The 18736-nt window shown below is 38.7% G+C and overlaps 1 protein-coding gene across 6 annotated transcripts in view; it reads left to right on the top strand.

The window, feature by feature from the left end:
- Positions 1 to 390: 390 nt before the first annotated feature.
- The window catches only part of KNDC1 (kinase non-catalytic C-lobe domain containing 1), a 57730-nt gene continuing 39384 nt past the window's right edge, over positions 391 to 18736 (top strand). For 5 of the 6 annotated variants that reach the window (XR_005257391.1, XR_005257392.1, XR_005257393.1 and 2 more), the window contains exons 1-3: positions 391 to 664; positions 5212 to 5410; positions 8701 to 8759. Coding sequence is in view for 3 of the 6 variants with exons in the window: in XM_038140902.1 (XP_037996830.1) it covers positions 563 to 664; positions 5212 to 5410; positions 8701 to 8759 (360 nt within the window). In the remaining 3 variants the exon portion in view is untranslated. Of the gene's footprint in view, positions 665 to 5211; positions 5411 to 8700; positions 8760 to 18736 lie in introns of those variants that run through there. The other variant, XM_038140903.1, reaches the window with a different exon arrangement.

Genomic DNA, 18736 nt, shown 5'->3' with positions numbered 1-18736 from the left:
CCCAAGGCACCCTCTCGCCCGACACCAGCCCTCCCTCCCCGCCGCTGCCGTTCGCCCTCAGAGCGCAGCCGAGAGGGACCGGCCCCTTGCTCCCGCGGGGCCCCGGCGGCTGCAGCTCGCACTGCGGCGGGCGCGCTCCTCGCGGCGCAGGGCCACGGCACCGCCACCCCACGGAGGCGAGCGGGGGCGGGGTCCGCGGGGCACACAGCGCGGGGCGCGGCCGTCCCCCGGCGACTCCCGGGCCGCCCGGGGCGCGGCGGGGGCGGGCGGCGCCGCAGGAGGGCGGGAGCCGCCGCAGTGAGGCCGCGCGGGCGAGGCGGCGGCGGCCGTTGCCATGGCAGCGCTGCCCCGGGCCGGGGCCTGAGCGGAGGGCGGGGGCGCCCCGGGCCGGGCCCGGCAGGGGAGGGGAGGGGGTTAAAGCGGGCGGGCGGCGCCGCGGGGGTCGCTGCCGGGGGCAGCCCGCAGGCGGGTGTGAGGATGAGCCGCGGCGGGGGCCGAGGGCCGTGCTCCGAGCGCACAGGGAGGCTGCGGAGGTGAAGCCTCTGCTCCCTCGCCGGGCGGGATGGAGACTCTTGGCGCTGCAGAGGACGTGTTTTATGAGGAGGAGGAGGAGGAAGTGAACTGCTACGACTTTGAGCCTCTGCCGACGCTGCTGGAGGATGAGGTGAGTGAGGCAGGTGCGGGATGGAGCCGCCGCCCTTGCGCTCACCTGTAGTGTAGCGGCCTCAGCGGCCGCCCGCGGGAGGCGGCCGGGCCGGGGGCGCGCCCGGCCCCCGGGAGCGGCCAGGCCGCGGCCACGGCACCGCTCGCTCTCCGCGTGTGCTCCGCCGGCGCCTCGCAGCCACCAGCTGGGCTTAGCCCGTTCCCGTGCACCTTCTCCACACAACAGCAAAGTCATGGTCCTTGAGTGCGGGGTGTCTCGTCACTGCTGTCGTAGCCGTGGGTTAATGCTGCAGTCGGCAAGTACGTGTCCTTGTCGCACCCGATCAAGGGAAATTTACATGGGCAGAGTAATTTCCCGAAGCTGTCAACCACTTTTTTTGTACAGCCGTATATTGCTGCCCTGTGCTAAAAGGCCTTTGACACTGGGAAATAAAAACCAAAAATACCAAACTGTTAAATCTATTTCTTCAGTTGTTATGCCAAAAACCTGTAGCTAAACCAGTTCTTGTCAGTGCATTTGTCTGGCTCTATTATTGGTTTTGCCCTTGCTTTTTGTTGCTCTTGCTCATCTTTATATCTTTTCATATGAAGTGTGTTTCTTACCCCCTTGTGAATGTTGGGGCAAAATGTTTGGAGATACTTTCCTTGAATAAGTAAAGGCTTGATGAACTCTATGTGAGCTGCCCATTCCCCAAACCAAATCTTGCAAACTTTCTAACTTGCCGTGTCAAGAATCCATGCTGAATCAGGAGTTAAATGAGAACACAAAGCCCCTTTCAGTTTTCCTAAGTCACCCTTTGGCTTGGCAGTTTGGCTTTTCCACTGTCTGTAGTGTTCAGTGCTGTAGGCCCTCTCAGACTGGTCCATGCAAAATCTTGGAGGAAGGTGGTAATGGCCTTCTATTTTACACATTGGCTTAAATACTTAGAGTATTTTCTCGGAATGGAGAAGGCTAAGGGTCAACTCTTCTGTACAAGAAAGAACGAGGCCCATTTTTCATACCTGCTCAGTGTATACTTTGATTGTGGGTTCCCACGAGTCCCATCTATTTAGTTATTACAGAAACATAAAGAGTTTCAGTATTTTTCTTGGGAAAATGAGCATGACTTATCACCTGGTGATTAGATAAGTTAATAAAAAAGAGCTGCTTTGAAGAGTACTCAGAGTTTACTAAGGTAATCCAGTGTTTTTCTTCAGATGTGGTGAAGTTAATGGATGGCATTTGCCACGTTTTCTGTGATTCTGGAATAGATTGTTTTGAAGTTTGTGTGAATTATTGTGGCAGAAAGGTGTTAGAAGGCTGTGAGTGCTGTTGTACTGAACTCTGAGCTGCTTAGTCATTTAGTGGAGTCTGCTCTTCTCGTCATTGTACCAAGTATTAAGAATGATGTTGGTGTCTGTTGCATGTGGGTTTTTTGCCAATATGTGAAGCAGGAATCTGCCTGACCTGAAGAGTAGAAAATGCTAAGTATGAGGATGTGGTTCAATTTCCTCTCTTTACTACAACTTGATTCATTTCATACTGCTTAATATTTGATTTCAAAATTTTTAAGAACTTGCCTGTGGCCAGTTAATTTTTTTATTCCTACTCTCTCTTAATTATCTCTGCTTAATTATATGCTACTGAACAGTTTTGTACTTGCTCTTCAGCAAAATTTGAGGGAAAAGCTGAACCCTAAAGTGAGCAGTTAAGCATGGTTGCCTGACAGGTTTACTTTTTGTAGTTCTTAGTTAAAACCAGACACTTTCATATTAAAACCAGACCCAAGTGTCTTTTGCTAAAAGAGACGAAAAGGAGGCATCAGCATCTCTGATATTTACCACAATTGAATGAAGCAGCTTCCAGTGGTCCAAAGTACTGAAGCAGTTGCTCACCAGAAGTTTCAGCTTGCCAGAACCTCCTGTGTTAGAGTGTTAAAAGGATGGTTTTTTCCACAGTGGTAACTTTTGGTCTGTGTTGCTTTGGGGATACAAGCTAGTCAAATGCAAGTCTCAGTGTTTTCAATGCTTCATTCTCTACAAAGGCCTTGCTTAGCTGCAACAGCAGTTTTAATAATTAAGGTCAAAGAAGAGTTCATTTGGGAAATACATGGTTTCTGTGAAGTAAGTAACTTGCTGCCCTAGAGCGCTGGAAATAGAAAGGCCTGCAATATGGTGGTGGTGGTATTTAGCTTTATCTTTTTTTATGTTAGTTTTATCTTCATCCAGCCAACCACTGCTGATGGAAGCCATGGAACATTCATAGGACTTTTTTCCTTTTTCCTTTTTTTTTCTTTTTCTGTATGACATAACTTTCTCATCCCTGGGAAGTAAGATAAACAGCTTATGTGACATTTGATCATTACCTCTTGTTTACTTCCTAAATAACCACAAGACAAAGGTGTTTTTTAGGTTTGTGCTGTAGATATCATTGCTGATAATTGTTATCTGCAGTGGAGTTCAGCCTCAAAGCTTAACTTAAAAATTCCCTCAAGTTTTTATTGTGACTGGAATGTGATGCTGAGGCTGTCTTAAAGATTGCAGGTTTTATTTTTTTCATGTACACTCTAAATTGAGCCTCTTACGTCCATATGCACTGATGAAACTCATAGTTTTGCATCTTGATTAGTGAATCTTCTTTTATTTCTCTCTTGTGGCAAATGCCATCATGTCACCTAGCTGGAGGATTCTAGGAGAGCTAAAAGTAATTGCTCATTCATTGTTTTGATCATAGAGTTTCTATTTTTTTAACTCTTTTTTGCTGGCCATAGACTAAGAAGTGGATCTCCTCTTTCCAAGCCTATCCTTATCCCACCACTCAGTTTGGTCAGTTTCAAAGCCTAATGTTTGTAGGAGAGCTTCTTGCCATGTGTTTTTGCAGATAGATGAACCTCTGTGCTGCTCTTCATGCTTGGAACAACTTCCCTATGGAAATTTGCAAAGCTTCCTTATCCACCCTCACACTCTGATGGTAGCATTACACAATTGTACTGAGCATAGCACAGAGAAAATAAGATTTTGTGCTGAGATCTTTTGCTGTTCATTATTATGTAGGAATGAATTTGATGAGACCAGGATCCATGATTAGTGCAAGAAGGCACTGTAATAATGCTGCCATTAGTAAATCAATCCATGTCTAGGCCATGCCTATGAAAAATAAGACCATTGAGAAGAGAAGTTAAGTTTGCCAAATAGCAGTGAGTATGCTTTATTTCTTACCTCATATTTATTTATTAATCATTATACTTTGGACTAAAAAGCACAATACACTTTTCGACTGAGGTTTCGTTCTTATTTGAAGGATATTATAAAAGCAATGCTTAATTCTCTGAAAGATAAGTTAATAAACTGTTAACCCCTTCTGTATATGGTAATCCAGGTATCATTGATGTTATCCAGTGCTGGAGTAGGTAAAGAAATTGATAACTGTTCTCCAAGGTATTAACAGTTCAAACCATAGCAGTTTTCTGAGCCGTAAGATACTTCACATCCTCTTTTGCTGATTGTGACATAATTTATTTTTTCTCTATGCTGAGCAATGTGTATCTGCATCTTCCATTCAGGCTATATTTAATATCACTGTGTAATTAATAGTAGTTATAGCTTTGATACAAAGTAACTTCAGTAGATTACCTTTCATTTTTGTTACCTTACTTTTCCTTATAGATTGAATTGATGTTTCGTTTGTTTGGGTTTTTTTTCTCCTCATTCCTTTAAGTTCATGAAGACTTTACTTCTGTAGCTGTGGGTAATGTATTGGGTTTGTTTTCCAAAAATATCTTTAGAGAGGCTGTTTGCTTTGAGCCAAGCAGTGTTTCTGAGCATCTTGACCAGAAAAGCCACATTAGAAACACATTTGTTAGGGAATGTACTCATAGACTTACTGTGATAATAGGGTGAATACGAGTTGACTACAGTTTAGGACAGCAACTTAGAAACTCAAGTCCATGAGCTGTTTTGATCACTAAAAGCTCTGGATGTAATGGGGAGGCCTTGGACAACCAAAGTGTTTGATTTTAAGTCCAAATATAACAACTTCTCCAATGACATGTTTGGCTTTTCAAAGTTTATTAAATGGTCTGCACCACTAAACTTCACAACAGCATCATTTTTAAGACGGGCTAATCTAAAAGGTACTTTTTCCCAGATCACAAATGGTAGGGAGAAGTGCTATGAAGAGAATTTTTAAGTAGTTTATATAAAGACACCTGGGAAAGCTTGAAAGGCACGGATGAAACAAAATGTTTTCATTTAGTCTCTCTGCTTTTACCTCCAAGTGGTCTGTTTCCTTTGATGTAGTGTTTGTGTAACTTACATATCTCCCATAGTATTTTTTTTTATGTTGGCATACTGTGATATCTTTGTTCAGGTTAACTGTGCTTCTTAAAACATCTCTGTGCTAAAAGCAAAGTCATGCGCTTGGTGTTTCTTGGGATGTTAATCAGTGTCCTAGAAAGTCTGAGAACTTGCTGGAAACATTACTTGTAGCCAATTGTGTCAAATGTAATCTATGATACAGAAAGTAGTGTCATGAAATCCAGGGTAATTTATTAATTCATATCTTGGCAGGAGAATGTGTCCCTTGCTGATATTTTGTCACTGCGGGATAGCTGTCTTACCGAGCAAGATATTTGGGCAATTTGCCTGGAGTGTTGCCATTCTTTGAAGAGCATTGCCCATTCTGCAATCTTCCAGACACTCTGCATCACTCCTGACACTTTGGCTTTTAACACCAATGGCAATGTATGCTTCATGGAACAGCTCAGTGGTGAGTATTTATGTTTCCAGGCCGTTTGTTTTAGAACTGTGGAAACTCATGGCAAGAAACTGCAGTAAAACATTACATTCTATTTTTAAGACTTACAATCAAAATAAAGATAAAATAAAACTTATTTGGGAACGGGTGTGTATATTTTCATGTGAAACTATGTGTTCAGTTTTGTACTTGATGAACAAAGGCTGTTGTGAAGTCGCTTAGAAAATATTTTTTTTGCTTAAATTGCTTAAAAATTGCTTTTAAAATTTATTTTAAGCCTTATCCAGGTGATTAAGTCTTCTTTATTTCCATTTTAAACCCACGGATTGTGTACCTGTGTGTGCCTTTGTAAGGCATGTCCTTCACCTCTTACAGATCTTCTGATTTCGTGGATATGTTCTGTTTCTAGAGAAGTCTGATAGTCAGTATCTTGGTGATTGTGGCCATAAAAATAGAAGGAAAGTTCTCTCAAATAAAGGCCTTGTTTTTTTTAAAGTTCTCTCTTGAATAAAAAAATTATTACTTTTTAAGTAATGATTTTCAGACTTGCCAAGTATTGGGACTGATTAAGAAATGAATTTTAATATGTTAAAAACCAGTATGTAGTAGCATGGAAGATGTTCAGGTATCATCGCAGATGAACAGGGAGATGCCCGACTTTAAAAAACTTCTTGTTTTAGCTTAGACAAAAAAGCATGTTATGGTTGCTGTTCCTTTCTCGTGTGATGCATCTCAAGATTATAGGTCTTCAGTCTCTTAATGATTTTACAGAAGAAGAGTTAAGAAAAACAAACAGCTCTTACTCTGGTACTTTTAAAATTATGTTGGCTCATAACTAGGAGGACCATATTAGTCCAGATACACACCAGTCAAGGTTTTTTTGTGATTTCTTTAGCCCAATTTATTTTTAAATTTCTGTCAGGATAAGTGTTAATGCTTTCATGCAAAATCTAGATCACAGTATTTAGAAAAAATACCAGAATGAAAATGAGATAAGGTAACATTGCTACAAATGAAGATTTTTTTGCCTCTTTAGATTTAAAGATAGTCTTTCATATAAATGGAACATCATAAAGTATCATTAATAAATATGAAAATATACCTTCATAATTGTTGTGATATTTTTAATTAAAATTTTAATAGACATGAGACAAATTTTAGTTCCATATTAATAGGGTAATGTGGAATCAATTTCATTTATTTTAAGGAGCTTGTCATACCTAGAAATTAAAAAAGAAAAAGAAGCTGGCTTTGTATAAGCCAAGGGTGTGTGAAAGACTTGTTGAAGAGCATAAATCTAGTGGATAAAAAATGCCCCTCAACTAAGATCTTTGCTTGTAGCTGGGGAAGAGAAAAATCAATTTCTTCTTAAATGTTCTAGTCTAATTGAATAGCTGGCAAGCAATTGATCCAGGAATGCTGAATTCACGTACTTAAAATGTGGGATAACAAATTCCTGTGCAAAGCAAATGTACAAAGATTTAGTTCCCTGAAGTCATGTTAGTCTCGAAGGAAAAGACTTTTCATTAGTTCTCTTTAAAGAAAGGTATGTTTTCCACAGGAATGCAAATAAGTGAGACCTGCGTTGTATTTCTCTCACGCTTCGCTGTGTCTTTGGCTCTTTCTCTCAGATTCTGTTACTGTTTGGTTAAAAGATAGTTTGTTGTAGGCACTTGAGGAGGTTCTCCTTTTTGCTTCCCTGCAGTTGTTGTCTATGGATTTATTCTTCCAGAAGAAAATGATAACCTCTAGATTTGCTTTCCAGTGAGAGAAAATGAGCAGGCTGTCATCTCTGCTTTAGCAGCAAGTTCTGCTTCCTGCAAGTTCTGCACTGCTAAAGTGACAACCATTCAATAGGATGTTCTGCCAAGGGCTCTGATACCTTCTTGTCTCTTCAGATCACACACATTCCCATTGTAAACATTATATTAAAAGAATATAGTGAGCTGTACCAGTGATAAGTTAAATACTTGTGCAGTCTTTAAAATGTTCTATGGAAAAAAAGGGAAAAGGTAGTGGGGAGATAAAAAGGGGAAGTAGTCTGCAGGTAGGGGAGAGGGGAGAACAAAGCATCTGTCTGTTGGTTTCCTTCCCCTTCTGCCTCCTCTGCTCATCCCCAAATCAGGAGAAAATGTGGTGGTTGGTAAGAAATGCAAAATTGGGGTTGCATAACCCTCTTTTTCAGTAGAAAAGTACATTTGGGAATGTTCTAAGGAGCTGTAAATCAGTTACTGTTTCTAGTCAGCCATGCCACCTAGCTACAATATATGAATATGTTGAAGTCCTCTCTAGTAGTCTGTGCTATATAACTGGGTTTAATAAAAACTTTGCATTTCACTTCTAAAGTACAGGCACAAAAGCTAAAGTTATGATGATTTAGAATTAAAGCTAAAATTATGATGATTATGCTGTGCCTCTGAACATACTATGTTTTTCTTCTTGTTGAGAAAGGAAACACACTTTTTGCATGTAAATCATCTCAATGATCCTGGCTTCCCAGAAGGATAGATTAGGTGAGTTGGATATGTATGTGGAGGGTAGGCTTTTTAGTTGTGCTCCTGTTGAAGTCCTTGATGTTCTTTACTGGGTTTGTGTGATATAAGTGCAGTGTGATGCTGTGTACCTGCTTGGATGCAGAAACAGCATCAGATTCTCACAAGATGTTCTTTTCTTCTTTCCATCTCCTCACTCAGAATTGGCTGCTGCAGTAGCTCAGTTCTCTGCTCAGCAGCACATGCATGGGCAATTTACTTCCTCTGGTCTTTTATGATAAGTAAAACAAACTAAGCAGAAAGGTCAGAGTTCGAAACTGGCCTGTAGATGAAGAAGCAATTAGCTGTTCAGGCTGGCTTTGCTGCTTGAGCCCTTATCACCCAGGTTTGTAATGGAAAATAGTGAGTAGTAGTGTCCAGTTAATCAAATCAAACCTCTGAGCCACAGCTGAGCCACACCAGCTTAGGTGGTAACTGGGTCCAAACATAAATGCCTGAAGGCAAGAAGTGGTTAGACATGTTAAATGTATTTCTTTGTGGGTGTTTAATCTGTTTGTTTCTTAGTAGGGAAGTTATGATACCTTCTTGGAGACAGCTTGAGAACAGCACTTTATTTTACTTCCAGCACTATAAACATGGATAACAAGTTCTTTGTACAGCGGATTGAAGTGAACCAAAACACTGCTATACAAAGTTTCTTTTGTATCAGATAGGAGTGTATCATTACATTTGTATAATCCAGCTGGTTTGTGTTTTTTGTAAATAAGGCTACTAATTTCTAATCTGGCATGTTTCCTTTTGTTTTCAAAGATGATCCAGAAGGTGCCTTTGTTCCACCAGAATTTGATATCACCGGTAACACTTTTGAGGCAAGTTCATAAATTTATCTGTAAAATAGAGGGGAGGTTAACAGTTTTAGATCTCTGGCAATGCCAAATGCTCAGCATTCTCAGTATATAATTTTAGAACTTCTAAAGATTGTGAGTAGTAAATGGTGCTGTTTAGATATGTTTTGTGAAAATAAAAAGTAAACTTACAAGGCCATATTAATTTTTGGCATAAACATTTGTTCACTAACTGTTAAAATGTGAGAATCTATTTTGGCTGAATAATGTGTTAAGCTAAACCACAGCTGGCCTATATTATGTTCACTGGTATCCTTCACTGGTTACATTGGCTTGTTTGGGGACTAGCCATGAACTTTTATGACTAAATATAAAATTTGTTTGCTATCCTCTTCAATAAAATAATTCAGGGAAGGGTAATCAGCAATTTTATCTTTGATTTAATGAAGAAACAGATTACTGTCTGTTGCTTTGCAATGCACAAATGCTCTACATTGTTAAATTAAATTAGATTTAAATTGTTTATACTAATTCATTAGCCTCCCAAGTCAACCATCTCATTGCCTGCTACAGGAGCACTTGCTTGCTTAATATCCTTTTTCTTAATACACTATTTTTTCTGGCATGTGTTCTTAGATAATTCAAATGCTTTGATTAGCAACACATTTAATTCAAGGTATATTTTAAAAATATGGTTCTTTATAGTTCGAAACAAATATATTTTGCTTTTCAGAGTTACAGCCTTCATAGTCATGTTTATAGTTCTGTTTCTTGATGGGGGGAAGTGGGAAGGAGGAGGAGGAGGAGAAGTGAACCTTGGAAGTGTGAAGCACCACATGTTAAATGAGAATGATAAGGCAGGGAAGGTGGTAGAATAGAATATGAAATAGTGCAGCCTTTGAAGGTTAGAGAGGCAAAAATTCAGTTGTTGCTATGCTTTATTAATGTATCTCCATATGCCAGCAGAGTTCTAGTGATTTTGTGCTCACTCTCCTCCTTATCCTATGATGGTTTTTGGGGAGTCTTTCTTTGTGGACAAGGATTGTTAAGAGGTGGCCTGCATTCCTTGTACACTTGGTGACTGTAGAAGCCTTTATATTCAGATGTGGTTGAGGAAAATGAGACTCAAAGGTGGCTGGTTTTTTTTTTTATTTCTTTTTGTTGTGCTTCTGAAGCTGTACTAAGGATTTTACATAAATGTGTTCTTCATCCCTTAACAAGCTTCTAAGACTTGGCACAGAAATGCTCACAAGGTCTGTGGAATTATTGGCTCCTTTGGCAAACTGATTTCCCCCAATCCTTTTTCCTTGCCTAGTAGTTGCTGAACTTATCTGCATAAAGTAAATAGATACACTGAAAGAGGTTCAAAGACCAAGGAGATGGAAAAAGGTGAAATAGGAATTTGGGAAGACTGTCCTAATACTAAGTGGCCTGACATTTTAGTTCCATCTGATAGAAAAAACCATTGTATTCCTTTTGGACAAAACACATCTGTATATAGATCTGTTGTTTAACTCTTCTCTTTCAGCAGCATGTACAGGCCTGTTAAGCCCCAGTGAATCCCAATACTAAGCACAGCACAATCAATTAAACTTTCAGTGAAAGCTGTTTGAGTCAGGAGTGGCTCTGAACGTTGACCCTTTTACTTCTTTTGCAAAGGTCAGTGAAGATACATGAAGGCACACATTTGTGTGGAAGTAAGTTGACATGCTCTGCCTTGTCTCTTGTGACGGGCTGAGTGCACTGATTCCTGTAAGTTGCTGCTATCTCTTCATCTAGCAAGTTGGGAAGCCTTCCAAAGCAGGGAGAGCAGGGCTGTGACAGTGTCCTGTTGCCTCAGCTGTTTTTCACTGACCACCCTAGAGCAATACACAAAGCGGAAAAGCGAGGGCTTTCCTCTGCATTAAGGCAGAAATGTATTGTTTTACTCTGGGATTGGTCAGCCAACTATGGGATTCAGACTGTTTGTGGAACTTGTAAAGCTTTACCTCTTACCATGTGTAGAGTTTGGTTGAATTTTTAAGTGCTTTATTACCAGACCAACTTGTGCCAAGGGTTCCATGGTAATCTCTGCTTGTTTTTACTTTTGCAGATTCCAAGACCTCCAGTAGGTTAATGCTTATATACTTGTTTCAAGGGTTTTATAATACTGTAGTCTTTCCAAGTTGGCCATTTCCTTCTTGGTGTTAATACTTCAGGTTTTTCTCTTTTCCAAAAATATTGAGACTTTTGTCTCTCCTCTTACTCCTATTATAATCTTTTGCTATTGCAATAGCAGGATTGTAGTGCTTTGTATACATCTCCTGGCCCATTGTGCTTTCTCAGTGTTATGAAGTTCTTTGATTACAATAAGCTGCCCTTTATACAGGGGTGTCAAGTGTCTTGCATTACTGCTTGCTCCTTCCTTAGTGATGACCTGACTTGGTTCTTCTTTGTTGGAGTTTTGCAGCTGCTTGGTCTGCCTTGTTAAGAACAACAGCAAGTAATATTTGTATTGTTTAGAACAACCGCAAGTAATGTTTGTACTGTCTGATTTCAATATAAAGAGAAAAGAAATGGTTTTGGAACTACTAATTATGTTCAGGATGATCTTTGATAGCTGTTAAAGCTATCTCGATATTTGATAGTGTCAAACCTTGGCTGATTTAAAATAGTTATGTCAGCTGGAGTTTTTGCTTGATTTGAGTGCAAACTATTTTGTGGCTTCTAAAATGGATGCACACAATGAGATCTGTATGGCTACTGGATGACTTCTTCCCCTTAAACTCTTTTTTAAAAAATCCTTCAATTAAAGCTACAGTTATTTCAACAAGAGATGTTTTGTTTCCTGCTTGGTGAATTACTGATCCAGACCTCTAATGGTATTGTGACTCCAGCCTAATTAGTTGCTAAACTTAGCTGGCACTCACAAGCACACAAGGGTAATAGACACAGGAAACAAATTGAAATGCATTACTGTCCTGGTGTCTGAAACAACACTATAAAAGATGTCATCTTCTAGTTGGAATTTCAAATAGCTAGAGATCTAAAGCTTTGTCCAAATGACAATGCACAAGACTGAAAAGTAATTGATTTCATGTGGTTGGTTTTAGACTCGTGCCTTCTTTCTTGACCTGCTCTCCATTTGTTAAATGGGAATAATAGCACCAGCTTTAGTTACTGTTGAGAGTTGGAAGGTGAAAACTAGCCTTTCAGTTTCAGTATCAAGTGTAAAACAGACTTTTTAGAGAGAAACATGGTTAAGAAGGATTTAGCTGTGAAAGGGGCTTGTGGTGCTGACAGTGAAGTGCAGCTGAACTTTCCATGGTGACTTTAGTGCTGCCACAGTTCCATCCTGTGGGCTTGGGGGAAGGATTGCAGTTTCTGAGCAACTGAAGAGACCTTGAAATCACTGTGTTGCTAAGTAGTTGGAGTGGCATTGAGTAGGGCAGTTCTGGAATGTTCTCTTCTTCCCAGTGTTTGCGTGGTTGCAGTACAAGGACAGAAAGGCAGCCAAGCAGGTACTGCTGGGCTCTAGTATAGCGCTGAACTAAAACAGAGAATCTCCTGCCTATCTGTTCACATTATTTTTTTTCCTTTAACTGTGCTATCTCCTTACAGACTTTCATTACCATTGTACTCTAGTAAATGTACTGTTAAGAATTGGTGCTGAAAGGAGGGAGAGAGAGAATAGGAGTTACCCTTTAGAGTTATGATCCATACTGTAACTGCCTGAAAAGGTGAATTTCTGTACAGTACGCTAACTATCAATTGCACTTCTTTTCTTAATGCAGATGCAGACATGTGATGTAACTGTGCTCTGTAAGTTTTTAGATGACTGAAGCTGTCACTTACCTGCATTGATGGAAATCTCAGTTTCTGCTTTTCCTCTAAGCTGGAAGTTGTACCTGAATTTGCAAGTATTGACCACATCTTTGTTCTCACTGAATCTCGAGGCAGAAGTCTGTTAGAGACATCTGGACTTGAAAGACTAGCATCTAATTTTATAATTTTCTACTCATCATACTGTATAGAATACTGTATAGAACAGCAAAGAATGTGAATTTTTCTGTTCTTCAAAGACAGGAAGAGGCTGAGATGCAAAAATACATATTTGAGGCTTCTTCTAAAATTTGCCCTGATTTTGCCTTCTAAATAGGAAGGACTTCAGCCTTTTTCCTGATGAAAATGGTTCCTATTTCATTCTTGCCCTGAGCAGTACAGTGTTGGACTTGTGAAATTTGACCAATGGGAGGCTCAACACGAATAGTTAAATATTGTTGAGTTCATTAATAGCCTTACTTCTACCACTACAATACAAGATTGCCTCAGGTTAAAAACATTGGCTGTCTCAAACCAGTTTCAAATAGCTATTTGTCTGCATCACAAAACTGCCATTGAGTCTCACACAGAGGTTCATTGATGTGGAACACCACATTTCTAAGATATGAGCTTTCAGTGAGATGAAGGACTGATGTCCACCATGTGTGAGCTTGCATTTATAATCTTTTCATAATGTGGCTATTCAGTTTTGCTTGTTCTAGTGAACCTTTGTAATAGAAATCAGTGAATTTTCACTCTTGTCTATTTTTTTTCATCTAAGGGAGATTGGATAATACTTCTGTTAATGACTTATTTCAGTATTTGAAGGTGATAAGATGCAGTAGCTCAGAAGCCTCAGTGTGTAGCAGGATTAAAACCTTCAGAAATTAAAAGAACTGAAAAAGTGATACAGAGTTAAATACTACCTTGAAGAGAAGGATGGGTTAGTGAAGGGGAAGAAAGTGAAGTTCACATTGCCTCTTTTTCTCATCTGGAGCTTGTTCTTGCTTTTATCTATCAGGACAGGAGTGGGGTGTGCTGATCTCTCACCTGTGAGAGAATCACAGCTGGAAGAGGCTGAATGCTGTCGCTATCTTTGTTTGAATGTCATGACTGTCAACTTGCAGTTCTCAGTGGGCTGTAGTTGATTTATATTATATAAAAAAAGTCCAAGTATTTCAGCAACCTTAAAAATAAACAAATGTACGTGAAGTGGTAGAAATGCTGCAATAGAAAAGATACAAAATTAAATGTTATTACATTGTTTTTGAATACTACATTATTAAGATTCATATAGCTTATCCCTATGAAATGTGACAAGGCAGTTGAAGTGATAAATGCAGTATACATATGAATATTTTATGTACATATAAATGCATGGGTTGAAGTTCCAAATGAAACATAGTGTTCTGAAGAATAGATAAATAAAGGTTATGGGGGTGTGTGTGTATGTATACATCTATGTCAGACCTACTGAAGAAAACTCAGCAGACAGTCTCATGCTGCAGTATTTCTCAGTACCTGATCATTACTAACCTAGTGCTCATGTCTCAGCTGTTGGTCCCTCTCTAAATGTGAAAGCCTTCATCTTTCTCCCAAATCCAAACAGCAGACAGTATAAAGAAAGTCTTGTCTTTGTGGCTTTGCTAGTCTTTTAAAGCAGTAGCTTTGAATACTGTGAGATTATCTCTATTGTTCTATTTTTCTTTAGCTCTCAGTGCAGGATGAAAAAAGAAAACTTTTATATGTTCTCCTAGAGGGGTTTTTTGGTTTTGTGTTTATCTGATGGGGGAAGCAAGTCTTTTGAAACACCTAGTGCCTTTTTTCTTCAATTCTGTTTCCCTTAGTTTCATGTAGCCTCCCCTTGAGACTAATTCTATCTAACAGCAGCAAGGCTTCTCATCAGCAAATGGTAACTTATCTCCTCCTGTAGTCTAAACCATTCAATCTTCTGAGCATTATTTAAAGCTGTCTTTTCCTTCAGTGACAAAAATAAATTACTTTCATTTGTTACGTCTGCTTCTACTGCGCTATTGAAGAGAAAATGGAATCTTCCTGTTCTTGCTTTTACATCACTACCCCAGTTGAGGTCCCTTTCAGGAACTTAGGACTGAGCAAAGACCCTTTCGATGCTTTACGTGAAGTTAACAAAAGGAAGAATGAGGCCAGTGGAATTTTTTTTTTTTTTACGTCAGTCTTTTTTTTTTTTTTTCTTTTAATGCATAGGCTATCTTAAAGTTTGTAATTTGGTTACCTCAAAAACCTACAGCTTGTTGCTTAGTCCTGAAGTTGGGGTTGCAAAATTGTCGTATTGGTCTTGTCATTATTAAAGTTAAGAGATATAATTTTTCCCCTAAGATTTCTGAAGATTATGCTCTGATGTACAAAAGAATTTTTAAATTATCTTATTTAAGAATTTTTGTTTGGAAAATATTGGGAGCGAAGAGAGAACTTTGTGTTCTCTCTTAAAACAGGTGGTTTTTGTTGTTGGAATTTACTTTTTTTGAAGCCTGAGGGGTTGTGTTGGATAAATTTGTGGATAGCTTCCATCATGGGCAAAAAACTATGGCAAAGAGAAGAGGCTGTTTTCTCCTGTTACATATGCAGAGTGTCATAAATTTCTGGGCTTCCTAATGCTAAAGATGCACAAATGTTTTGGATTAGTTGTTTGTCTCCAACCTCTTCCATGTAAACTCATTAGTACTGATACTTTCTCAGCTATGGATGAAGTTATCTTCTTTAGTCCTCATTTCATTATCTGTCAGTTTCTGGTGCTGCCCATTCAAACTCATTTCTTTGATAGATCCATCATTATACTGGTCTTACTTGCAGAACTTAGTTTTCTCTGGTCCTTTCTGCTTATTTCCATCATTTACTCCTTAGAATGGTTAACAATGCTGTTGAAATGTAATCCCAAACCCTTAACAGCAACATGGAATTATTCCTTATCGTTATTTTTGATCAAAAGACTCCTCTTTCTCTTTCATTAATTTTATGTCTGTTTTATGTGGATATTCAGGTCACTAAAAGATATACTATTCTGGATCTGGATAATTTATACTCCCTGAAACAATGGCAATTAATTTTTACCATTTGAACAAACTGAAAATACAGCCATTTCACCAGTGTATGAGAACACTTATAAATGCCACTATTTCTGAAAGGTTCAGGAAATGATTGACTTAGAAGTAGATGGTAGATGCCTTCCTAATCTCCAGATAAAGTTTCAAGACTAGTTCAGTTTCTCCTGTGAATTAGATGGTTGTAGAGAATTAGGTTGTTGAGATTTAGTCAACAGAGCCTTCAGGATTGTGACAAAATGGTTGTCACTCACATGTCACTGTCCTTAGTTAAAGCATTTCAGGAAACCTTAGCAGAATAACTGCAAACATGCTTTTGAAGCTGAGGATAGTGTCTCTTGGGAAATGTATTTAGTGTGACTTAAGTTTTCTTAGATAACTTTGCAACATGTTGTGAATTAATCTCTTTGTATATGCATACTCCAGGATTCTTGAACTTTTCAGCCCTTTCACCAAGTTTAAAAATAAAACAAACAAACAAAAACAGGGAAAAACCCACCCAAATGAAAAAAACCATCAAAACCACAAGCCAACAAATAAACAAAAATCCCCAAACAAACAAAAAAACCTAAAGCAACCAAAAAAAACCCCAAACAAACCTCTCCTTTCTCTCAACTGTAATACTGCTTCTATCCTTGAGTAGAGAAGGAGCAAGGTTTACTTCTGCAGAAAACACTCCCCTGTGAAACAATCAAAATAAAAATATAACCAGTCTGAAATCAGCCCCCAACCCTCCCTCACCAAATGTTTACATTCCTGTAATATACAATGAGAGCTACCTACCTTGGCTGCTTCTGTCACCTCCAGCTGTTCTGTGAAAATTGGTGCTTTGAATATTGTCATAACAAGATATTATGCAGAGAGGCAAATATAGAAGTGTCTGACCAGCTTTTTACATTTTGCAGTTCATCTTATATATGATCCTGATAGGGAAAAAAATGGAAATCTAGATTATTTTGTTAATGAAGAGTTAACTGGTTATTGTACAGGAATGAATGTTTTACATGTCAGAGTCTGGATGTCATTGATTCATGTCATGATAAAAGAACTGGGATGCTATTCTAGTGTATTGGCCCATAGTGTTCTCATCTGAAAGTGTTGCAATTCAGTTTTTTACTTCCAAAAGCTGTAATAAGAATCCCTCAATACAGAATGGTGTGAATGCATTACTCAGAGTGACAGACTTTATCAGTAGGCACTGTCTCTTAGGTTTAAGATTAAAAGAATGTAGTTTGTTGTGTTTTTTTAATAACATACTTCAGTACTATGACTAACATTGTATTTGCTATAAAATATTAAAAAAAAAATCCTTCACAGTTGAAAGAAGACAGAGCCAGTCTGCTCAGTATGCATATAACTGTTTCTCAGGCTTCCTTATTTCTATGCCTACAGGGAATAAGTTGTGTTACCTTAATTAAGTGACAAATTAATTACCTATGGCAAATAACTTAAACGTAAGGAGGTTAATGGCTGATAAATCATAAGGAGAGCTGTGACACATGAAACTCCGTTTCAAAGGGAGTTTTTAAAAAATACCATTGTTCAAGAAGCTTTAGAGATAAATGTGAGTAACTTTTGCTATCTAAACCTCTGAGGTCTTCAGCAGGGTTTTTTTTTTTTCAGCATTCTTCCTTACCTGTCATAATTATACTTATCCAGTCATGCAGGAGAGGAGTCAATTGGTGCACTACTCATCCGTGTTGGGGTGCCTGATCTTCATGATTAAGGGAGCCTTAAAGTGGGATGGAAGTGTAAGAAACCTGTTCTTAATTTGTTTCTTCACTCTGCAAATACATAAATAGCGTGGTTTAAATTTGCTCAAGATTCTGGGCATGTTCATCTTCATGTGACTTCCAAGAAGAAAATGAATCTTTACCAAGATAACAGTCAATGGCTTAAGATACATCTGTCTTTAGTACAGTATTTAAAATAGCAACAGCTTTTTGAAACTGTGTTGAGGTCCATTTGAAAAATTTGGGGGTTTTTTTTCTTCATTTCTCGGTATAGCTCTGAATTGACAGTATTTTTTTTCAAAGTGATTTCTACTATAGATGCTAGCAAATTGCTCTATGGACAACAATCAACAGAGCCATATGGAAAGCCAAATCTGTTGCTGTTAAAATAATGTTTGCAGGTGCACAGAGACTGTTGTATGTTGTAATGAATCTTATGATTCATTTACAAAAAAAAATCTCCTGTCAAAGAAGACCTGAAAAGAAATCCCTGAGGTGAGTCAAAAAGTATGAAAAAAAACTTACAAAGGAATGAAAACCTGATATTTTTCAAATCTCTCAAAACACAGAAATGCTACCTGAAGTCTGCAATGTTTGCAAATGTATAAGATACAAAAGAGTTTTTCAAAAAAAGCTACAGCCAAAAAGCTATGTAATTTTTTGAACATGTTTTAATCTTGTAGGACCTTCAGTAGCTTCATACATTGCAACTCTTCTTTATAGAGAATTATCAAAAATTTGGCTCAATTAAGAGTGTCAAAATAGACTAGTGACCAACCGGACAAAATTAGCAATAACATAAATTTCCAGGACCAGATGGTGAAACAGCATTTGTAAAAGAAATAGTTACTTCATGTGATAGTCTTTAGCTGGAAGACAATGCCCTGAGGGAGAAGCTCTGCTAGAAATTTGTGAGGTGTGCTGTGGCAGCAGCCATGGAGTGAGTGTTAGCTCTCAGAAATGAAGAAGTGGGTGGCAACAATGAGAGGTACATGGGTGGATTCAAAAAAAATACTGCCTTTTTATGCTTTAAAATGTGGAAATTCTTGCTGCAAAACATAAATGCAAAAAGGTTGCATGTGGCTAACACTTAGACAAATTAATGGAAATAAAACACTTGGCATGAACTGTTACAAACAAGAAGCCTGCAACTATAAAACTGAGATTAGGTTGATTTCCCAAATGGTGTTTCTCAGTTCGAACTGGATGATACAAATAGAGGTCACCAGAAAGCAGAACCAGTAAAATACAGGGACTAGGTAACAAAGCCTTGCTTGTGCCTTGTAATATAAACTGATGACCTGATGTTTGCCTAACAACATATACAAACTTGAAAGCTTTCACTTACTTTTGTTAGATTAGTTAAAAGACAATTTGAGAGTTAAAA

Source organism: Motacilla alba, chromosome 6 (assembly GCF_015832195.1).
Source record: "Motacilla alba alba isolate MOTALB_02 chromosome 6, Motacilla_alba_V1.0_pri, whole genome shotgun sequence".
In the NCBI taxonomy this organism is placed as follows: Eukaryota; Metazoa; Chordata; class Aves; order Passeriformes; family Motacillidae; genus Motacilla; species Motacilla alba.
This window is presented reverse-complemented; position numbering and strand designations above follow the sequence as displayed.